General features: G+C 40.8%; 2 protein-coding genes across 6 annotated transcripts in view; one reads left to right on the top strand and one right to left on the bottom strand.

The window, feature by feature from the left end:
• Positions 1 to 792: 792 nt before the first annotated feature.
• On the top strand, positions 793 to 10,856 carry dhx32b (DEAH (Asp-Glu-Ala-His) box polypeptide 32b). The gene is made up of 11 exons (XM_079559552.1): positions 793 to 1,236; positions 1,318 to 1,511; positions 3,957 to 4,332; positions 4,464 to 4,697; positions 5,715 to 5,808; positions 5,880 to 6,029; positions 8,578 to 8,769; positions 9,064 to 9,204; positions 9,273 to 9,463; positions 9,810 to 10,000; positions 10,503 to 10,856. Exons 1-11 carry the CDS (start codon positions 988 to 990, stop codon positions 10,675 to 10,677), a joined length of 2,187 nt encoding a protein of 728 aa, XP_079415678.1. The 5' UTR covers positions 793 to 987; the 3' UTR covers positions 10,678 to 10,856.
• A 1,040-nt stretch (positions 10,857 to 11,896) lies between these two features.
• Positions 11,897 to 23,302, bottom strand: part of edrf1 (erythroid differentiation regulatory factor 1) — a 38,509-nt gene continuing 27,103 nt past the window's right edge. For 2 of the 5 annotated variants that reach the window (XM_079559547.1, XM_079559544.1), the window contains 24 exons: positions 22,530 to 22,738; positions 21,956 to 22,022; positions 21,754 to 21,879; positions 21,548 to 21,672; positions 21,312 to 21,468; positions 21,119 to 21,220; positions 19,981 to 20,102; positions 19,796 to 19,907; positions 19,468 to 19,615; positions 19,281 to 19,389; positions 18,918 to 19,029; positions 17,607 to 17,876; positions 17,458 to 17,529; positions 17,141 to 17,288; positions 16,867 to 17,058; positions 16,364 to 16,564; positions 16,030 to 16,248; positions 15,313 to 15,539; positions 14,982 to 15,140; positions 14,751 to 14,900; positions 13,729 to 13,882; positions 13,521 to 13,636; positions 13,004 to 13,164; positions 11,897 to 12,927 (listed from right to left, as the gene is read on the bottom strand). In XM_079559547.1, the coding sequence (XP_079415673.1) occupies positions 12,771 to 12,927; positions 13,004 to 13,164; positions 13,521 to 13,636; positions 13,729 to 13,882; positions 14,751 to 14,900; positions 14,982 to 15,140; positions 15,313 to 15,539; positions 16,030 to 16,248; positions 16,364 to 16,564; positions 16,867 to 17,058; positions 17,141 to 17,288; positions 17,458 to 17,529; positions 17,607 to 17,876; positions 18,918 to 19,029; positions 19,281 to 19,389; positions 19,468 to 19,615; positions 19,796 to 19,907; positions 19,981 to 20,102; positions 21,119 to 21,220; positions 21,312 to 21,468; positions 21,548 to 21,672; positions 21,754 to 21,879; positions 21,956 to 22,022; positions 22,530 to 22,738 (3,615 nt within the window). In that variant the 3' untranslated portion in view covers positions 11,897 to 12,770. The remainder of the gene's footprint in view (positions 12,928 to 13,003; positions 13,165 to 13,520; positions 13,637 to 13,728; positions 13,883 to 14,750; positions 14,901 to 14,981; positions 15,141 to 15,312; positions 15,540 to 16,029; positions 16,249 to 16,363; positions 16,565 to 16,866; positions 17,059 to 17,140; positions 17,289 to 17,457; positions 17,530 to 17,606; positions 17,877 to 18,917; positions 19,030 to 19,280; positions 19,390 to 19,467; positions 19,616 to 19,795; positions 19,908 to 19,980; positions 20,103 to 21,118; positions 21,221 to 21,311; positions 21,469 to 21,547; positions 21,673 to 21,753; positions 21,880 to 21,955; positions 22,023 to 22,529; positions 22,739 to 23,302) is intronic. The other 3 variants (XM_079559546.1, XM_079559545.1, XM_079559548.1) reach the window with 3 other exon arrangements.

The following is a 23,302-nucleotide window of genomic DNA, read 5'->3' on the forward strand; positions in this document are numbered from 1 at the left end:
AAAAACAGCCGGACAATCGAATTATTCATTTAAAAAAATAAATGTCTTTATTATACTTTTTTATGACTTTTGAAATAGCACTGGGGTAAAGCTGAGTGACATTTGGACCTTTAAATTACAGAGAAGCTTTGAAACATTTTTTTTTTTTGGTGTACACACAATCAAAGAGAGTAAAGCGAGTAAAGTTTAAACTGTTTGTTATGGTCCAAACTCATTCCAAACTTTCCGAACGCAAATCCAACAACAACAGACATATGTTTATATGCAGGTTTCACAACTTTCGGGAACCGGGCAACAACTACTACTAGTTCATGATATTGATAAAAAGTAAGCTTTAAAATCTTACAAAAGTCTTACAAATGTCTGCTTTTTCATTCCATTTTCATTCCTCTACTAAAAAAAACTTGGGTTCATTGTTAGAAAACTTCCAATGGGCACCTTAGCCTTGGTATTTGATGTTTTATTAGAGTGAAGTTTATATTGTTTTCGTTTCAATGTTCAGGAAATGCCATGGTTGCCAGAAGAGGTGAAGCAGTTTAGAAGTTTTAATAAAAACAAGAGCTACCTCACAAATTGCCTGGAATAGAAAGTTCAGACACTTTGGCATCACATGAATGAAAGAAATAACAACAGCATTTCAGGTATATTTCTTGATGAAGAAACATTACAGCATGCTTTAAAGTCAGTTCAGCATAGTATGGTCACTTCGTCCCTTCACGAGGGCCCTTCTTGTTCTAGCTTGTGCTTGGGAGCCAATTCCCTTTGTCTGCCCGCTCGTGTGTGTGTGTGTGTTGGGGGGGTGTATGTGTGTGTCCTCTGCTGACGAGCGCGCCTCTCTGGGATTACTGACCACATGACAACACAGGGCTGGACGCCTGCTGACTCCCTTTTCATTTGGACTCAAGCTTCACCACTAGCGGCAGGACCTTCACTCGGCTATTCCTCCCCACGTGTCAACAACTTTTGGGCATTTCTATCCGAGTAACGATGGAACAAGACATAGAGGATGAGTTTGATCTGGACTCCGAGAGCTTGGGGCAATTGGATAAAGAGTATGATGACATTTTGGAGATCAACCAGTTTGACGGGCTGCCCTATTCGTCGAGATTTTACAAACTGCTGGAGGAGAGGAAAGAGTTGCCCGCGTGGGAAGCTAAAAACGAATTCATGGATATGTTGGCGAAAGAACAGTTTGTGTGGATGAGCGGCTGCGCCAGGACCGGACGGAGTTCCCAAGTAAGTGCAAAACTGTTGGTTGATTCATTCCACTTCCATATAATTCAACTTTTTGTTTTGTTTTGGGGATGACATTTTCAGGTTCCGCAGTGGTGCGCCGAGTTCTGCCTGTCCGAGCAGTACTGCAACGGCATGGTGGTGTGCACGCAAATCCACGCGCAGCAGGCGGTGGATTTGGCTTTGCGAGTGGCAGATGAGATGGACGTCAACATCGGGCATGAAGTCGGATACAGCATTCCTATGGAGACGTGCTTTGCTAACGACACAGTGTTGAGGTACAGCGGTCAATAGTGCAAGCAGTAGCTTTTTTCCCCCCCAATGAGTGTGTTTACATGCACTCGAGTATCCAGGTTATTAGTTAAGTGTCCTGGATAAGCCAATATCCAGGTTATTAGAAACCAGGATATTCTCACAGGGATATTCCCACAGTTTACAGGTTACTGTACCATGTAAACATAGTATCCTGTTTTGTTTTGTTTTTTTACCATTACTGACGTACTGAGCATGTGCGAACTTTTGAAACATATACAGCAGGAGCAAAAACTTTCCTACAGCCATTTTATCTAGTACCTTGGCTTTTAAAACTCTGTATCTTCTAAAAATTAACAAAACAATGACGTAAAAAACAAGTACTGTCTCCGGTGGAAGTCTGCACTGCTCTCGGATCAAAGTCATTTCTTTTCTCTTTTTTTCAATTCTCACATCTGTCACTGAAGCTGGGAAAGAGCTTTACTGTATTAAGTCCTTCTTTGGATAGGTCTTGTCCCTGTGCTCGGAAAATGTCAGAAAAAAGCCATTCTTTAGCAATATTTTTTAGAGTATATAAGTATTTAGCTCCTTACCATATTGTCCACCCCTCTCTGGAGCCTAAATATCCAGGATACTGTAGTTGCTCATGAAAACAGGCATATGAGTGTCCTGGTTTCTCTGACGCATGTAAACATCATATCCTGAATATCGTCATAACCAGGATATGCCTAATGACCAGGTTACTCCAGTGCATGTAAACAAACTCGATGATGATTAACTTTTAGGCTTCGTTCTCCCGTTGCTTGTATGTTTTGTCGTAGTAAAGTTGTCTTAGCCATTTGCAGTTGGCAAAGCTCTAAAGTTTAGCCCTTCAGCTGAATGATTTATAAAGCAGCTGATCTCAAGGGGCATTTGATCTGAGACAGAGTTGGAAATAGAAGATGCTTAGAGTGATTGGATGGACTTTTATTTTTGTATCTTTACACTGTTACAATGCTCTTCATATCTTCATATCTTTCCCCCGTGTTGCTGAGAAACCCCAAAAAGTTGCGCCGTCACACATGCTAAATCGCCTTGCCCTTTCACTATCGGAGGCAACAAAAGAGCCGGGGCCCTCTCTTTTCAGCTGCGCTCCAAAACAGCTGCCCCGTGCGCACCCATATGTCACCCTCTCTCCAATCCGCTCTCTCCGTGAGTCAGCCCGGGAACAAAAGAGCCCGGAGCACTGAAGGAGGCAGATAAGACAAACAGGCGGCAACACAATCCACTCTCAAACTAATTATCAGAGTAAATTACACTCACAGGGCCCGAGCTGGAGTGACTTTGATGATGCTCTTCCAACCCCCCTAAGAAAATGCTTTTATGTCGCACTTAGAAAAAGATTACGCTCAAAATGTCAAGGGTTTCGCGCACTTCATTCTAACTGGTTGACAAAATGTGCAACTAAACATTCTTCAGCCTGCCCTGGCACACCCATAGGAACAGCTGAAGTCCCCAGTTTAGAATGATAGTGCATTCCTGACAATGGCAACACACATTGAAATACATTTGCATTCCAGGCTGCTGTCAAGTTACATAGATTAAAATATGGTGAATTACAAAAGCTCTTAGATAAAGTGCTTTTAAGTTTAATGACTGCTGTCGCTAACACTGCAGATAAGCTAGGCTAACGCTAGCTTCCAATTAGCTTTACAAATGTCGGTGTTTAATCCTTTTGTTAACACGAGGGCTGGGTGCCATTAAACAATGCCAGTCTGGTATCGGAAAAAAGGTTTAGGTACTAGTGGTGTGAGAAAAATAAAAGTATCGAAAGCAGGTGCCAAAAGAAATATTAAATCTCTATATTAATAATAATGCATCAGACTTATATAGAGCTTTTTGGACACTCAAACGCTTGACAGTAGAAGACAATATATTCAAGTTTTGATGCTGTTGGTCATCAAAAGGTGAGGGAGAAAATGGAGAGGAGGGAGACAAAATGTAAAAGAAAAAAAAAATATTCCTTTTAAAATATTTTGAATTTTGTTTTGAAAATTGGGGAAATAAATGGGGCAAAAATCAAGAAAAACATGTATAAACAAGTATTTTTTTTCCTCTTGTAGTTAAAGTAAGTTTCTTGGTTGTTTCACCTCAAACAAATACAAATGAAGAAATTAAATGGAAGGAAACGGAATAAATTAACATTAATCTGTTTTATGGTTTGATATGGTATGACAAATAATTAAGCATAAGTTTAAAAAAAAAGTGTTGTTCAGGTATTTTTGTCGAAAAACCAAGAATCATTAAAGTGCCAATATATACATTTTTTCACAGTACCCAGCCCTAGTTAACACTAACTTTTAACAATTTATAAGAGTATGGGGTATTGGATTTCCTCATGTTTAGGCATTATTGAACATTTTGTTATTTAACTCTTCAACTTAGTTATAAATAGTTGACTTATAGTTGCACTGAATCCCGCTGTCTCCCAGATACTGCACAGACGACACCTTGTTGAGAGAGATGATGTCTGACCCTCTGCTGGAGCACTACGCCGTGGTGGTCGTGGACCAGGCCCATCAGAGGACAGTGTCCACAGACATCCTGCTGGGCCTGCTGAAGGACATATGCGTCCAGAGGCCGGAGCTCCGCGTGGTGGTCCTCACAGCCACAGAGCCGGGGCCCAAGCTGCTGACTCACTTCTCCGGCTCGGCAGTGGCAAACATCAGGCTGCAGAACCAGGCGGTGGGAGAGGTCGTCTACAGCGCCACGCAGGAGGGCTACTTCTGCTCTGCTCTCAGGCTGCTGCTGGAGATCCACCGCTCAGAGGAGGAGGGAGATGTGCTGGTGTTTTTGGTCACGACTCAGGTAAAAGACAGCAAAATAATCTGTGATATATTGATTTACGATCTAACTTTTAAAATCACACAGGAACTGCAGCAACGTACACCCCATAATGACTATACTTTTTACTAAGCTTAGCTCTTGTGTCATTCCAGGAGATAAGCTTGGCCCATGAGATCTTGAGTCATGAGGCGGACAGTTCGCCTTCTGGTTTGGGCTCGCTGCTGCCCATCCCTGTGCACCCAGGGGCGACAGGCAGCCTCCAGGACTGCACTGAGGAGCAGAGCCGCAGGAGGAGAGTCTTCCTCACCTCCAGTCCCAATGAGGACTTGTTCTGGGCCGTCCACTCCATCAGATTTGTCATTGATACAGGATTGGAGAGGAGATACGTATGTCTGATTCTTACTACTATATTACTAGATTTGTCGAAATCTATGTAGTTTAGTTTAGTTTAGTTTATTTCACTATTTCACACATACATCAATTCAACTCATAAACCATTGTGTATATAATATATAACAAAATATATATACTTTCATCCTGTATTTCAGGATGGAAATTGTTGTTTCAACATCAAGAAAATGCTCAAATTTTGGCATTAAGGTGAATAAGACACATTCAACAGAATTTTTGCAAAAATATAGTTAACACGATTATATTTAAGATTTTGCTATAGATTGCACCCAGCATTGGTTAGTTTGGCCATTTTTGTGATGTTTATAGTTTCACTTCCTTTTTGGACTGCGACAGGAAGTGACATAGATAAAGGCAAACAATTTTAAACCTTTGCCGTGCAACCATGTTTTGTCAATGGGAAATGAGTCAAACTGCTCTGGAACTTTACCTTCTTCTATGTCACTTCATGTCAGCAACTTAAAAAGCAACTGATGTTATTCTTCTAAATAAGTCATATTTTTAAAAGCATTAAAGGATCTGTATCATGCTATTTTAGCCATTCCAAAGTTAAGTGTAGGCATTTATATGATATATTGTACCTCTACCACTATGGAGTACTCATTTTTGTGATAAATATGATTGTTTTCTGGAGGTATTTTTCAAACGCGGAAGATACAACGCTTCGATTCAGTTAACTCCGCCCCCTCTCTCCACACATACAACTTTACCGTACTATAAATAAACAGCAATAAGTGAAGTTACAGTACTTCATGATGCAGCTATGAGGAGTTGACTTCTGCAACCCAGCTACTTATTGAACAATGTCCAAGATAGTTTCTTTTTGCAAAAGTTTTGCACTGGTTAAAGAAATGCTCTGTGCTGCATTCTGAGATACTCCAACAATATCATATCCCTCCACTCTTTCTATCACATTCCACTTTACTGTCCTGACTAATTAAAGCTTAGAGGCCAAAACAAATGCACTTCAACTTCCTCTTCTTTCACTGCAGGTGCACAACCCCAGAATCAGAACAAACTCCGTTCTCATTCAGCCAATCAGCGCGGGCCAAGCTACGAGCAGACAGCAGCTGGCCGGACCCACAGGTATCACTGGTGAACAATACTCTTAACAACTGCCATAAACTTCCCTCTAAATAAGCGTTCTCCTTCGACAGGCAAGTGCTTCTGTCTGTACCCAGAGGACAGGCAGCTTCCTGCTGAGACGAGGCCTCTCATTGCGGAAGCCAACATCACGTCTACAGTGCTTTTCTTAAAGAGGATGGAAATAGCCGGACTGGGCCACTGTGACTTCATTGACCGCCCTGGTGAGACTTATAAAGGAAAACAAATGACATTCTTGGAAAATTTGCGACACGTTTTAATAGACTCCGATATAAGCCTCTTGTGTCTCAGACTGATCAGGATTTAATAGTGGCTTGTCTCGGCTGTGTGCTTTGTTTTTCCATAAATTTTACAACATTTGGTCCATCAGATATATTTATGGTGTTTTTTATGCTCTTGTTATTGAAGATGTGAATTCTCTTTGGCAAAATAAAAACAAAAATAGAGACAGACAGACACAGAAAAAGTTTTAATCTAATTGTGTTTAGACAGCCCCCATAGTGATCTTAAATTGTCATCCAAATCTGTTCTTTTTTTACTTAACAGCTCAGTATTGTCTAGGGCTGGGTACCATTCAATTTTTTTCTATACTGGTACTTTAACGATACCTATACTATTTGTCATATAGAACCATAAAGCTGAATAGTATTGTTCATTTATTGCTTGCCAGTCCTTTTGATTTCACTGGCATTTGTGTCAATTATTTGAGGTGAAACAACCAAGAACATTTCTTAAACTACAAAAGGGCAGAAAAAAACACTTTCCAATTTTTCTTATTTTTCCCCCAATTATTTTAACGTTTTCCCCAATTTTTACCTCTAAATTTCCTCTTTTAAAAAAAAATCTACATTTTTGTATGTGTTTTTTTCCCCAGATTTCCCAACATTTTCATTTTTCTTAATTTTTTCATTTTATATCCACGTTTTTCAAAATCTTTCCCAAATTTACCCCAGTTTTTCCACTTGTTTTACCAAATTTTTTTCAACTCTTTTTCCAATTTTTTTATTTTTTCCATTTTTTTTTAAACAACAGCATCAAACCTTGAATATAAAGATTTTATACTTCTTTTCGACACCTGCTTTTGCTACTTTCGATACTAGACTGGTATCATTTAACGGTACCCAGCCCTAGTAATGACATGGTAATCGAATGGAAATCGTAAGGTAACAGGGATAGCGAGGGTCTAAAATAATCCAAAATACAAGACACATCAAAAAGTTCACGTTCAAGTTAATTTTCAAATGTATTTGTTATAACACAATTCTTTTTATTCTATTTATTTACCACTTTTTTGATCATTTTAAAAAGCTCATCAAACTTTTCCAATGTCCAAATCCAAATCACGCATTGTCTCGGCTCAGTAGTTCATTCCCTAACCTTGGGATCATTTGGGTTTCATTCTGTCCCGCGCCCGTTGTTTAAGCGAACAGAACTTCAGTTATTGTTGAGCGATGGAGCGTGTCGCTGCTGAACTGACAGCCCTTGTTCTGAGAGCTGACCTGCTTCCTGCGCTTTGTTTCCCCGAGTTGATCAACCCCCTCCAAAACACAGGCACGCAATGATGGAGCCCTCTCTGCTGATATTAGACGCACCGCTGAGGGGGAGAGAGGAATGGATTTTGTCTGGCATAAACATGTTTGTCACAAAGAAAAAAAAGCACAATAGCAAATCTTGTGGGTGAGATGAAAGTGTTTTAATTTAGCATAGTGATACATGCCAGATGTTGAGGAGGATTATAAAAATACTAATCTGCGGAGGCCTTTTTGCAGGGGATGCCTCAGTAGGTCAGATATTAGGATTATCCCTTTGAAATATACAACCCAAAAATCCCACGCTCTGTAATTAATCCTGACTCCTAATAAAAACAAATCTTGCAATTATAATCTCCATGCCGGCTAAAGCTGCTGTTGTTCAAAATGGCAAATAAATGAGTCTTATGTGGGCACTCAATGCACTAAACACTGATTTGATACTGGCCAATTGAACCAGCAATCTTTAAGTTCGTGGGCGAAGCAATCAAATGATGTGACGCAGAAAGTCTACTGAGTCCTGAGCATTAGTTTCAATACAGGATTGTTTGTTTGAGCTTGCTAAATAATTTTTGCATTTCACCTCTCGCCTCACAAGCAAATAAAGGTTTCTTAGTTGCTGACTCTAACACAACTCAGTGCAGATGACGACTTCTGAGCCTTTGTCTGCGAAGCACTAGATGCCAATAATGTTCAATTTGTTTTAAAGGGATATTTCAGGAGATTTGACATAGGGTCTCATTTCCTAGTTATCCAGAGTGTTGTGGATTTCTGGAGATATTTTTTTATTCATGTAGTCCTTTTATTTGAAGAGTTTAGTGGTGCTAGGCTAGTGCTAGTGGCCATACCGTGGCCATGCCCAAACGTTGTCATATCTGATTTGTAGAAAACTCCTTTGTGAATTCCACGTGTAGTTATGCCGGCCGCAGGTAAACAAACTACTGTAGATTGGTAACCAACTGTTTTTAATCAATTGTAAGGATGAATTATGCATGAATTAAATATATATATATATATATCCAGAAATCAACAACAATCTGGATAACTAGGAAATGAGGCCCTATATCAACAATCCTGAAATATCCCTTTATGAAGATCAACTCATACTAGAGCTTCAAGATGAGCCTCAAGCATTCTCAAGACTCATACGTCTTTGATCTAGATTCTGCCTGTGTTATTGTCTGCAGCTAAACAATCCCTTATTGACCCTTGTATGTTGCAGACCCCAGCAGTCTGATGCAGGCGCTGGAGGAGCTGGACTACCTGGCCGCTCTGGATAACCATGGCAACCTGTCAGAGGTGGGCATCATCATGTCAGAGCTGCCCCTGGAGCCTCAGCTGGCCAAGACGCTGCTGGCGTCCTGCGAGTTCGACTGCGTGAGCGAGGTGGTCATCATTGCCGCCATGTTGACAGGTGACTCATAAATACCGCTCGGTGCAGGTTATTCTTAGATTTTAGATTTTCACATTTGAGTTTTCTCACATTTTCAAGCCGTGAAAGTTGGATGTAGTTGAGCAAACAGTGTTGGCTGCTGCCCCAACTCCTTCTCTAGCTCTTGTCATACTTTAGGCAAAGTGAAGCATGGCGGACCACCAGATTTAGCTAACAAAAACAAAAGTCAAATAAATCGTTATTTATCTTGTCCTGACAACCACAATGACAATGCCTTTATTCAATCTATTTTAAGATGTGTCCTTTCCTCCCCAGCCCCTTCTTGTTTCATAGTTCCCACTAAAGACCTAAAGCCTGATGCAGCACAGTGCCACATGAGGTTTCAGCACCCAGAGGGCGACCACTTCACCCTCATCAACATCTACAAGGCGTTCACTCAGAGCCAGAAGGATCCACGTGAGTTTGGAAACAGAAAAAATCGGAATTTGGTATTAACGCTGCTATTAACGTGGTTTTTTTTTTAGATTCCAATGTGGAGAAGTGGTGTCGGGACAACTTCCTTGATCACGGTTCATTGCTGATCGCTCAAAGTCTCCGCTCTGAGCTCATAGACACACTGAAGAGGATTGAGCTGCCTGTTTCTCTGCCTGCGTTTGGGTCGAGACACAACACCATCAGCGTCAAAAGAGCTCTGCTGGCAGGCTTCTTCATGCAGGTTAGCTAAACCAGGCTTTAGTCATGAAAAATAAATGAATAATAGCTTGCAGTTTGGTAGGCTCTACCTATACATATGAGTTTTTAATCATGAGTTTTATAATTGAGTTTTTAAAAGTCATAATTAGGAGTTTTTAGAGCTGAGCTGAGAATGAACATTTCAAAATCCATTATTCAAAGAGAGAGAGATACTTTTTCTTCAATTATGGTGAAGCACTGAAATTGTTTTCCAATGTGCTACATGAATACCTTTTAATTGAATTGAATGAATTCTAGCAGTGTACACTGTGTAAAGTTTTCTGCTTTGATTTCTGCCACTGTAATAGTTCCATAATCTGTTCCCTCAGGTCGCCCGGGACGTGGATGGTTGTGGGAACTACTTCATTGTGACTCACAAACACGTGGCACAGATCCATCCCTCGTCCTGCTATGGTCCCAAAATCCCCAAACTGGGCCTTCCTGAGTGGGTAATCTTCCACGAGCACTCCTTCTCTGAGGACAACTGCCTCCGCACTGTCACGCAAATCAAACCACACCAGTAAGTCTCGAAACAGTGTGCACCGAACCTGTGTTAAATTGAGCAATGCTATTTGTAACTTCTACATTTGCCTCACATTAAACAAAACATGGGCAGTCTTTGAAATGTAGAGAGACGTTTGGATCTTAAGGGAGAGCCTGAGCTGTAATCATGCTGGTGGTGCAGGAGGTTTGATAATCCCTGCTGTCCACTGCATCAGCTGCTGGGACAGAGGATTACACATACACACATGTCCAACAATGTGGAGCGACAGATTATTACACAGAGGAGAGGAATTTTTCTTAAAAGATGGCAAGGATTTCAGTCAGCTGCATCTGTTCAAAGTGAAACGGGACTGAAGGTTTGCTGAGGAAGCAGGAGGTTGGACAAGTAACTGACAGAACTAAAACTGTGGCAGTGTTGGGGTTGTTCATTGCCTAAACATCTGTTCCATAAAGGAAATTAAACCGCGTTCAAATAGTCATATAGTAAAATGCCTTTTTTGCCCGTTTTCCCCCCGTAGATTTATTGAGATGGTGCCGCAGTATTTCTTCTACAACCTGCCGTCGAGTGAGACTAAAGACATCCTTCAGCAGATCCTGGATCGGAGCACATCTCAGAGCTCTGAAGAGAAAGCTGCAGTATCACAGACTGACCACCAGGAGGAGCACACACATGAGCGCTGTGTCATACAATAGTAATGTGAACCAAGATATCGTTAAATATGTGATCCTTTTGATTTGTGTTTAATATATGTCCATTTTTATTTAAACTAGTTTGTTACACTTTTCACAACACACTTCAATGTTATGTGATTTTTAAATGTCATTCCTCTCACTTGAAGCCGTTACAACCACAATAAATAAATCTTTAATTATGACTTAGCAGTTTTTGTAACAAGTTTTCATTAGTTTCATTGATATTCCACTCTCAAATGCTTAAATATAGGTCATCTTTTATGCATTCTGCCTCGCCATGTTTTATGCTTTGTCACCCCAAACACCAAAACAACTGGAATTTTGCTGTAAATAGCTGTATTTGAATACCAGTGTTAGAGCTTGCGAAGCATTGTCAGACAGACATTCAAAATAATGGCCGACCTGAAAGTGAGAGCTATCATACAAGTTTTATTTTACAAGTCACAGCAAAACATGCCATTTTCCGAGCAGCTGTACACAACACCATTCTGCGTTTACATAGACAGTTGCCGTACTATTGCACACAATGCTATTTGGTGAAAGCCTCAGACAGGGACTTTGTCTTTTATTTACAGTAATGCTGGTGTCGCTGAATATTAGCACACCAACATTAAATACATGTGCTATCATTTGAAACATTGGTAACAGTTTATAATAACTACACACACATTGGTAAGTCCTTTATTCATAACTTAAATGAGTTTATCAATGTTTTCCTGTTAATGATTGAAAAGCACTTGTGTAGATGCTGTGTTGCCATAGTGATTGGCGACACAGTGGTTCGGTCAGGCCAGGTAGGGCACTTCTGTGTGAAGTGCTTCTACCATAAAAGGCAGCACCATAGGGCTCCCTCTCGGGCCAGTACACCCCTGAAAAAGAGATTCTGAATCTCTGTATGTGTATCTATGGTCAACCTCTGAACCCCCACCTTAACCAAGCACATTTTCTCCAGTTTGTCATTACCCAAATCTAAAAGGTTGCAGACATTTTTTTGCCACTTTTTCCATCGCTTTTTTTGTTGCTTTTTTATTGCATTTGTCACATTTTTACCACTTTTTCTATTGCTTTCTTTGTCTCCTTTTTGCGTTGCCCTTTTGACGCTCCTATGTTGCTCTTTTATCACGTTTTTGTTGCATTTGGGTAATGCCAAACTGTAGAAAATGTGCTCGGTTCAGGTGGGTGTTAAAAGGTTAAACAAAAATGATAATCAGGATGAGTATAAGTATTTACCAATGATAAGCTTTAAAGTAGTCATTATAAAGTGCTATCAAAACTATTGTTCTGTGTAAAAAGCTTTGCTCAAATCTTATAATATAGTTTTTTCACAGCAGCAATATTCAAATCTTCAATATTAAACACAATATTACAAGATATTTGGTAGCAGAAAAATGGAACAGAAATATGGGACACTGAATAATTTAGAAACTGTGCTGAAAATCTGCACAGTGGGCACTTGTGGAATTCCTCTCGCATCCTAAGTAACCAAACTGTAAAAAAAAATCCATCTTTCATTTAGAAACCATTTTTACGCGCTCATACTAAAATGTAAGATAATGATGACCTGACCTGAAACGATATAGTCAGAAATAATGACTGTAAAAGACCTATTAGTAAACATTTTCAATTTATAGCTTGTAGGAACCGATAATGTAATAGGAGCCGGTAATGTAGAAAAAGGCCATTAATGTAATAGATCTTTATAATGATGTTGGAGAGCAATTTCAGCACCATAAGGTTAAAATTGGGAAGTGGTTGAATTGACTTAGTGGCCTGGTTTATTATATTTAGGGCAAATTTAGTTTATGTCATTTCAATTTGTAGGCGGTGCACTGACAGTTCCAGCTATACTAATAATAAGTCTCATCTGTTATGGTTGGGGTGAGGGAAACGATTGAAGTATGAATTTAGCCACTCCATATAAAACATTATAAAAGAAATCTAATCTAATCATATTCTTTACAAAAAATGACTACATTATTGGCACATTATTACAATATCGTCCCACAAGCAATACAGATGACTCTTGACGCAAGCGAATATTTCTATTTCCAGCATATTGTGTCATTTTTTTAAGCCTTAGAGTGCAGCCTTTGCTATGACTCCTTACTGTTACACTCAGTCTCCGCCTTCAGATGGAGCAGTAGCTCGATGTAGAACTTGACCCGTGTGAGCAGAGGAGCGTTTTTCTCGGCACGCAGCAGCTTGGAGTACACGTTTTTGTAAGTCTTCAGTAATTCTTCCTCCTTACTGCTAACACAAAATTGTCACAACGAAATCAATTTGGGAAATACTTGAGCAGTAGTTGAGTTTGGGGTTTCGTACTCACCTTGGTTTGCGTTTGATCGTGGTGAGGATTTTAATGACTTGAAGCAACAGGAAGGAGAAGCTTGGTTCAAAGACACCGATTAACTTGACCACTTCCTCTATGTTGAGTCCCGACCCGTCATCGGCAGCCATATCCCCCGATTCAGTGGCACCTTCTTCCTTCTTCAAAAATGATCAATAAAATGAACGCAAAAGGCTGAAAACTCAACCAAGATCCAATACATCTTACTTTGATGTAGATACATCTGCGCATAAAATAGGCCAATGTACTCAATATTTTGTTTGTAGGTCATGTATATTTTTTTGCATAAGTTCAGTATCAATTCTGTTCTATGATCAGTGGAGTCCCCCAGGGGTCAATCTTAGGACCCCTCTTATTCCAACTTGTACATGCTTCCATTGGGTCAGCCAATAAACAGCAATAATGTGTCCTACCACAACTACGCAGATGACGCCTGAATTGCCTTGTGTATGAATTGTGCTCTACAAATAAACCTGCCTTAACATCCGATATTTACCTCTATCTGCTCTTCAATCAGCTCTTTATGAATGAGTTGGAAAGCATGTCTCGTCTCAGTCATGATGTCTAAGGCTCCAGTTAGACTTTTCAGTTTAGCTGCGCTGCTGCTTTGACCTGGAAAAAGCCAAAGAAGATGAATACGCCAATGGAATAATGCGATGTGCTGAATATGAAAGAGCGACAGCCGTCCTTGCTCATTAACTCACCTGCCATCGTGAACTCAGCGAAGGCCACCCTTTCCAGCAGTGTCCGCAGCAGCTCGCAGGGCGCGTCCCGCAGGCTGAGGAACAGGCTGATGGCTTTGCTGTAGTGCAACTCGGCCAGGCTGCGGTGCTGCTTCCTCAAATGCTCATCCCCCACCTGCCACGGGAGAGAGAGAGGTGACCAAGCAGCCTCCTGTCAATCATTTGCCACTGGGGTAGGAAATGCTAATTCAATTGTTGTTGGGCTGAGAATATGTTTGCACACTATTCAAAATGGTAAACTATTCACTGCCTGTGTCTCTAGCTTTACTGTTTGACTTTAATATGTGCAATTACAAGTACCAGGATAATAACACAAATCAGATTCATATTTTTTAAAGTAGCATATGTCAACTTTAAGTGCAGTGTCATTTTTAATTTTCAGCCTAATAAAAAATTAAGTAAAAACTCAAAATCCTCAATCTTTATTTACAGGCGCATCATGCAACTTTTAAAAACAGAAAAAAAGTTGATATTAGTGTGTATTTGTCCTTTCAGTGACCCGGCGGCTGTATGGGTGGTTTGGTTACCATCAACTGAGACAATCCAAGATAATGGTAAATGGTAAATGGTCTCAACTTATATAGCGCTTGTCCACCTCCATTAGGCACTCAAAGCGCTTTAAAGCAAGGATCCACTCACCCATTCATACGCTCTCCATGGTTACATATACATTCCACCCAGAAAACCTATTCCAAACCCAGAAACCTTGAAAAACCTAAAAAAAAAAGTATCCTGGAGCATCCTAGTGGCCACCGGGATGAAAAGCAAATACTAATACTATGAATACTAATACTAATACTAACTTATTTCAGCATAAAAAGTTGCAAAATACATCTTTAAGTATATTTATGAAATGTCTAAAAGATCTTGTTAGGAACTACCAACTTAAACATTTCTACAATTTTGTGGGTAGTTATTTTTATATTGAATAAAATGTTTTTAAAGAGGTTCCACGTAAACTTCAGAGCGTGATTTGCTGGTACCTGGTTGCGGAAGCAGCTGTGGTACATGGAGGCCAGGCGGTGGTGGATGGTGGCGGCTCTGTACTGATAGAGAGGCTGCCGGGCTGATTCCGTCTGCAGGTCACAGTACTTTAGAGACTTCATCATGGCCTCGGTCACTTCTCTCTCAATCTGAAAGCAGAGGTTTTAGTCCATGTGATCCTTTTTTACTCCAAGCATAAAGGTGCAGCAATTCGCAGCGGTTGGAAGCACCTGCTCCTGGGCCTTTCTGGACAGCGGGGCGTAGTCCTGCAGCAGAGTGGCCAGAGTGAAGTAAGTGGTGGACAGCTCCCAATTGACGCTGTCCCACACGGCAGGGTGGCTCTCTCTGGTGGACAGGGACTTCATTGCACGATGGTAATACGCTATGGCCTTCAGAACAGAAGCAGATTAATAAATTACATTTGAGACTACAGTGCATGTACTCTGGCACAAGAAATTATTATTGTGAAAAAAAAGTAGCCTATAGCATAAATAGGATGTGTAATTGTGCGGTCAATTCTTGGATTTGCTTGATATTTTTCCACCTTTTATATGATTGTACCTTATTATAATAGAGTGCTTCCTCTGGTGAGAACTCGCCTCTGCTCAGGTCCTCAAACACGGGGCAGTGGGCCTGGGCACAGATCCTCATTAGTCTGCCAGTGTTACACAGCAGCAGCGCCATGTTTGTGCTGTCCCCTATGGCCTCAAAGTCCTTCAAGCCTTTCTCAAAGAAGCCAAAGCTCTTTTTCCAGATCTCCTGCTCCACTACTGACACCGATTTCTTCACTGGAAAAAAAAGAGTAAACAATGGAACATACAGTATAAATCTTATTGCATGTTTTTAATAACATGTAACCTTGACATACTAATGTATTTGTAAAGAAGGTAGAAACGTTATATTGGAAGTATTAGTTTGATGTAGGTGCACATAATATATACAAGTAATCTGGACAAAGTTATATTTGAAGACGCGTTACCGCAGTTTAAATATTTTTTCCAATAGTTATTTTATGCTGCAATATCTTAATTTTTTAATTAATGCGATTAAAATCAACTATATGTTCAATTTTTGGTAAACCCTGGTGTCAAAGTACAGAAATGATTGAAACTGACACATTTTTATAAATTTGACATGACTGTCTCAACGCTGTTGTAGTGACCCAGAATCACTCTCCAAAAACACAACCACCAAGTTTCCTACGTCACTGTGGATTTATTAAAAATCACTGTGCCAAGAAGTGTTGGGCAGAGTCTATCCTAGACTCCAGTGTCCTACCTTCCTTCTCGGTCTGCAGGGCTGCGGCCTGGTTCATGTAGAACACTCCCAACTCATTGCGGATGTTGCCCAGTCGTTTGAGCACCTGCTTCAGCTGCTCCGTGGCGCCGTCCTTCAGAGCGTCACACAGCAGCAGCTCCTGGGCCGCCTCGTAACACTTACAGCTGACAAACAGCTGGTACTCCGGGTCCATGGCCAGGTCGGTCGCCATGTTGAAGGCTAAAAGCGAGGGGGATAATCACAGTGGGAAACATGTATAAAGAAATCTGCCAAGAGCTGGACTGGGATTTAATGACAGTTCAGTTAGAGAATAATGTAGTAGTGAGTGACTGACCCTGGCAGCTGCTCTCGCGGTGCAGGCTGTGCAGGATCTCCTGGTCCTCTTTGGTCTGATAGTTGTACTCTTCCATGTAGGCTGCTCTGTTGTTAAGGTTCTGGGCCAACATGAGCTGGATGTCCCCACACAGGGACAGGCACTGACTGTGGAAGTGCAGCACGTGGGGGTGTAATGTGCCGCTCACGCAGCAATAGGCATCTGACGACCGGAGTGGTAAAGACATGTTAAAGTTTACTCATTTTATAGCTCAGTTATAGTTTAGTTGTTGTTTTTATTATAATTAGATAGAGGAGAAGTCATCCTGTTAAGATTTTTTTGACAAACAGGATTTATTAGACAAGACAGTAAGAAGAATGAATAGTGGAAAGACCTGAATCCACTTGACAATGCTGAGGTTGGCACAAAGCTTTATCATAGCTTGTGAATCAATTTCCCATTAAAAAGGAAGATCTTAACCCGCGTGGCCATTGTTAAATCTGAGGTTAAAATAAAAGTCTTACCGTAGCACTGCAGAGACAGTTTGATGTAGCGCAGAGCTCGTCCGTACTTTAGCAGGTTAGAGGCGGCGTCTGAGAGAATGTAGTAGGCTTTAGCGGCTTTGATGAAGAGCTGCAATTTCATCCGGTGTTGCCACGAGCCGGGGATCATCCCTGAGCGAGTGGGGTGTTTCTGGTCCTCACGCACAATCCCAGCTGGAGAGGAGGAGACGGTTAATTATTAAAAGATGAAAAATGTTCTGTTATGGAAGATTTAGTTAACTGGGTGGACACTAACTTCTTTCTAAAAGTAGTGAAATGCCGTTTTCAGATGAGCAGGCTCCAGTTGTGCTCCTCTCTTCATATTTTAGGGGGATGGGTGTGTTTGGGTCAGCCGCAGGCAGGTCACTTTCCTTCTTTATAGTACCGTCTATTGCCTTCAAACCCTGGTAAGAACAAGAGAGAAGCATTCAACAAACTCACAGTAAGTATATGGTATTCCAATTTCTTATCCATCCAAATACCATGTTATTACTGTGCTTTAAAGTAAAGTGCAACCAACTTCACTGACGGCAAGTTGCAGGAACAAAAGTCAAATATAAACAAATGAGTTACCTTTAAGACATAGCTCAGTACATGTCTGCATCTTTCTTCTTTGTCTTGAGAAACAGGAAAAGAATAATTTGGCTGTGGAGACAAACGATCATAAAGCATTAGAACACAACATTCCCTTACAGCTACATGCGGTTTGAGTTCTATCTTACTCTGATCTGGTGAGTGGATTTGTACTTCTCCGGCACGGACAGCTCCACCACCGAGCGGATGACCGCCACGGCCTTACTGTCGTGCTGCTGAGAGCGCGTGTAGGAGCTGTTCTCATCGCTCTCCTCCGTCAGCTCCTCTTCCTCCTCCCGCTCTTCATCGCTGTAGCTGTCCTCCGACCCGCCCGCCCGCAGCGACTCGCCCTCGTCTTCATCAGCGGGATCGTCCAGCTGGAAGAGCTCCGACAGCATGTAGTTGGCCGAAGCAATGATCTGACCAAGACGAAGTCATGCAATTCTAATTAGTACATTCATTAAAGGGGCTGTTTTTCTATACTCACAGTAAATTAAATCCACAAATCCAATAAACTGCAAGAAGGCAGAGACATTTGCAGGGTAAAAGAGGCCAGTGGCGTCTGTGGCGTATTATCCGTAATCGTAGACCCGGAAGCAGCAACTAACACTAACAATTATAGTAACTCTTTTTGAGTCCGGGTTTCTACAGGTGGCAAGTCAAATTCAATGCTTTTTAATGTCATTTTAATGCCTAAACACTATATTTTTAATGCCACACATGCAGAAAATCTTGGCAAATGTAATTCAATAAGATTTGTAAATATTCATTGTAACAGAGGAATGAGGGGTAATTTTTATTTTTACAGGCAACAATTTTTTTTATACCATAGTTTTTGTGTTTTAGACAAATGTATGCAGTAAACAAGTTGAGTAATGTCATTGTTGTGGGTTCCGTCTCTATGGCAAAATGCAATTTTCTAAGAAATGCTGGTTTGAATTCTATTTAATGCTTTTTAATGACTTAAGCCCTTCATTTTGGCGCAAAAATGTAATAACTTTCAATACTTTTAAAGCAGTACTGCGTAAAGTCAAATATTGAACTTATGCCCCTAGAGGCCATAAGTGCCACTGCAGGTGTCGTAGCATGTTGTTTTTTACTCATTAATTGTCCGTGAGAATAAATACTACGCTGAAAAGACAAAGGGAGAGAGAGATATTGTACATCCAATTACACAATGGAGATCTTTTTTTTCCACTCAAACTTGGCTGTAAACACTGTTTAAGTGCCGCTAGCTCGCAGTTAGCTCTGCCCATTAGCCTGTTAACTTCTTCTTTGTGATTCCTTTAGTGTGTATTGGTGCTCCGGGTCGGAGCAGGGAAAGCTTTAAGTGTGGCTTTCTGGCCAGAGACACCAGGGGGAGTTGAAAGACCCCCCAATCGCCTTTAAACTCGAATATTAGCTAATGTTTGGTTAGAAACACTAGCTTGGCAGTTACTGGTAGTTTTCCTCCAAATTACCTGAGGGTGCTTGTCCTGGTCCAGGAGTTTTATACAGTTGAGCAGCAGAGTTCGGATTGTCCCATAGTGTTTTCTGTTTTGTCGTGCCTTGAGCATTAAGTTGGTAGCCACCCTAAAAACACAAACGTAATAAAAAATGTCTATTTATGTAAAAAGTCAAAAGTATGGCTTGATAAGATTTGCCTATTTTCATTCAAATTTCAGGACAATTGGGTAAAATAGGAAAACTTGTAATATTTAGAAGTCCAAAAAAGTAAATAAAAGTAAAATGACAAATGTATCTATTAAATAAAGTACCAATGAAAGGAGGAAGTAATTTCAAACACTGGCTCCATTTCTCGGGCCTAAATCCAGTTGACCTACTTGTAAAGTAAGACAGCCACGGGCAGAGTGAAGGGATTCTGACACTCCTCCTCAGCCTCTTCACACAGCGTCGTCAGATCATACAGCTTCACTATGTCACTCCCACTGGCTGCAAAATTGAACAAACTCATCATCATAAAATCAACACTTGGAAAGAGCATAAATCATCTTCAGATTGTGCGGAGACCTTTGAAAAGCCAGTAAGTGTGTCCCTCTTTGGTGCAGTTGGACTTGAGGAAGGAGAGGATGTTCTGAGCGATGTCTTTTATCACTCTGGTGGAAAAAGTGGAGTTTTCGAGATGTGGGATGTCTTCTGTTTTTATCATTTCATATTTCTGCAGAGAACAAAACAAAAAATAGCTTATGTAAGGCGAGAACTGAAGAATGTTAGGGATGTATTATTCACTGCAAATGTCATCCTAACAAAACAAAAAAACTTCTCTCAAAAATTGTGAAAAGTTGCGGTAATTATCAGAAAAATCACAATTGTGTTCTTAAAAGGATGTTCACAATACCTGCACAATGCCATTGACGTGAAAGCACATGACGAGCTCTGGAACATTGCACATGAGATTGTCCAGCCAATAATCGATTCCCGTCAGGATGTTGATGGGCTTATTGTTGTCCCTAAAGCAGAACAAACCGGTAAGTTTTATGTGCAAAAAAAAAGTACGCCATGTAGACGCCATTGTAAACGTACCTGAGTCTCAGGCTCACAGCAGGATAGCGACCACCTCCGAAGATGGGCATGTTGGAGCCCACCAGCATGTGAATATCCTCGAAGGTCCACATGACGTTACGCACAAAGTCATTCCGTAATCCCTGTCAAAGCACATTGCAAGCATAGTGCACAAAGTTCGTACAAAAACTTGCCTCAATAAACTTAAAATCCTTCCATAACTTTTCAGGGGTCTATTGTGACTGTTTTTGATCAGACCAACTCATAAAATCACCTTGTTTATGTTATGTTTGAGCGAGTTTATAATCGAAAATCTTTATATGAAATTGATTTAGCATGATTCGGTGTTTTGAGCTTGAGACCGTGCCAGCCAAACCACTAAGAATTTTAGGATTTATTGCAGTCTCAACAATAAATCAATGGAGGTTCTAAAATGTAAACTACTGGAGTTAAAGCAGTACAGAACATGTAGGGGGAGGAAAATACATAATTTTTGATTTTTTAAACTCTGTATAGTCCCTTTAAGCCCTTCATTTTGGCGCAAAATGTAATAACTTTCAATGCTTTTAAAGCAGTACTGTGTAACTCATGCCCCTAGAGGCCATAAGCGCCACTGCAGGGGTCGTAGCATGAAGGGGTTTTTACTCATTAATTGTCCGTGAGAGTAAATACTACGCTGACAGAATAGACAAAGGAAGACAGGGGTATTGTACATCCAATTACACAATGGAGATAATTTTTTTTCACTCAAACTAGGATGTAAATACAGTTTAAGTGGTGCAAGCCCACAGTTAGCTTTGCCCGTTAGCCTGTTAGCTTCTTCTTTGTGACTTCATTAGTTTGTATTGGGACCTCCGACCCAATGGCAGGGAAAGTTGCAATTTTGGTTTTCTGGCCAGAGACACCACGGGGAGATGAAAGACTCCCCAATCATCCCATTAACACTTGTATTAAACCCAGAGTGACTTTACGAACGGATTTATGAAAGTTAAACAAGTTACTTAGTTCTGCTTTAATGTTAAAATAAAAGAAGTATATTTTTTGCTGATGAACTTATATGGATGTTGCAAGCTGCTGTCACAAAACATGGCGGATTTCACCTTAAACATTAACCTGACATTCCTACAGCTGTGCTACAATGTTCGTATTATGCTCTTACCTGACCGTTTTCTCCTTCATTGAAAAGCATAGGAAGATTCTGTTCGTTCGGAACTGACAACACATGGCCGAGGGCAAACTGGCTGTCCACAGAAACGCCTTCCTGTTTCAACAACAACAACAACATCTCAGGTAAGCGATGACTAAGCAAACACTGCCATAGCTGACAGTTGCTTTTGCGTAGGAGACTGGACCTCTTTGGCAGCAGCCGAATCGTCTTCATCTGTAGGTGAGGTTGTGAGGGTGGTCGGCCACGAAGACCTCAGCTCCTCTGGCTCATTCTCCTCCTCCTCCTCCTCTTCTTCAAGTAGGTCACTTGGCACTGGCGCTGCGGCTCCGTCACCATTTATACTGAAAATATTTGTCACGTCAAAGATGAACACTAAAGCTTTCATTTTCTTTTTGGTATAGACTGGGAAAAAATACAAACCTGTAGTAAAGAAACTTCGAAAGGATGGCTTTTTGATACCAATGCTCCTTACTTTTCTTCTTTCTTTGCCACTTTTGATCCATTAGCCGCTGGTAAAACTCCTTCAGCCATGTCCAATCTCCCGTCTGAAACAAGCCGACAAAAAAAAAAAAATCATTAAAACTTGAAAATTGCTTTCTGCACTAAAAAGAAAAAAAAATCCTTACTTGAGAGGATCTCCTAAAAAGTTCTTGAATATCCAGTTCATCCAAAAGCAGCGTCCTCCCCACTCGGTGGACGGCCATACTGACATGTGACTTGCTGTAGGGGATTTTCAACAGCTTCTTGATGTTCTAAACGCGGCACACCATACATTAGAAACACGATCAAACAAAATAGCATCCTTAGTTTTGCGCCGTCAACACAAACCTCCGAGTCCGAAACCACGTCAACGTCATCTCCTATGCTGTCGATGAACTCGTAAGCCATGCCAAAACTAGGAAAAGAAAAATCACATCAGTTCAGCGAATCAGTGCGGCACAAGATACAAAGCTTCTATTATAATGAGTCAGTAAAAGCTCTATATACAGTAGATAATACGCAAGTTTGTCATAGATGCTTCCTTGTGCATTGACACAAACAAACAGTCCCCAACATGGATACTGCTGTTAGCAATAATCCATCTTCCTCAGAGCATCCGGACCAACAAGGGAGGCCATCTGCTCCGAATGTTTGCAGCAATTAGCCGGGCGAGTTTGATCCTCTCAGCCAAGAGTAAACAATGATTAGCATCCGCTCTGTTTGTGTAGTCAACACTGCAGAGTCCATAAATTATAAATATTACAGATTAACACTGCTGTTAATCTAGTAGTGCGCTTTATGAAACACTAAACACTACTCTATAAATGTATATAGCTACCTCACAAAATCGATCTACCTATCTCTGGGTTTGTGCGTGAAGCCTCTATCTTATCATTTTTAAGTTATCTTTATTTGATTTTACCTGGAAAAGGGCTTGCTCTTACTGCTGGAGCCTAACACAGTGGTGCCGGCCGTGCCCAGCTGAGGGTTCTCCCTGAGCCAGTTCGCAGGAGGCAGCTTCAGGTCTGTCTTCTCTTGAAGTACTGCGTAGCTTGTCGGAGGTGGAGCAGCGGAGTACTTCACCACAGCTCTGCTCTTTATCTCGCTGCTGCCGGAACATATCAGTGTGTCCTGCAAAACGAAAAGCATCAGTTAATAACCCAGCTCTGCACAACAGATTCACAACAATACCGTGATGATATAGGGGCCATAAATACGGTATTTGAACATTTTTGGAATTTCAGCTGTTTGATAATGATGCGTTTTTCAATAGAGGGTGCACGGGGGAGAGCTGGTGGTGAAATTGAGCATTAACTACTTAGTTTAGGTGGTTGTCCATCTGTACTGTGAAGAGCTATACAATCGACTGTGTGACATTTGGATAGATACAGTATGAAAAGTATAAAAATACATGCTTGTGCCTTCCCAGAACCTTAACAATATTTGATATAAAGATCCTTCACAGTGCTGCTTTCCATTAACCTCTTAACGTGAACCAAGCACATTTTCTCCAATTCAGCTTTACCCAAATCTAAAACCTTCTCAACTGGAGCTTATAGGACAGTGTAATGCCTCATTTGAAAGCTAAGACCTAGAATTGTGTTGTGATGTTGCCCTCACTTTTTTCACTTTCTTTTTCATCATTTTTTTGCATTGGCACCATCATCACTTTGTTGTCACATTCTTGTCACTTTT

This window comes from Gobius niger (genome assembly GCF_951799975.1).
Source record: "Gobius niger genome assembly, chromosome: 7".
In the NCBI taxonomy this organism is placed as follows: Eukaryota; Metazoa; Chordata; class Actinopteri; order Gobiiformes; family Gobiidae; genus Gobius; species Gobius niger.

Bases quoted from the DNA above. Each gene is read 5' to 3' on its own strand.
- dhx32b (XM_079559552.1), top strand. From the start codon at position 988: ATGGAACAAGACATAGAGGATGAGTTTGATCTGGACTCCGAGAGCTTG. The intron at 8,770-9,063 runs GTGACTCATAAA...TTTCCTCCCCAG, and splicing joins CATTGCCGCCATGTTGACAG to CCCCTTCTTGTTTCATAGTT. The intron at 10,001-10,502 runs GTAAGTCTCGAA...TTCCCCCCGTAG, and splicing joins ACGCAAATCAAACCACACCA to ATTTATTGAGATGGTGCCGC.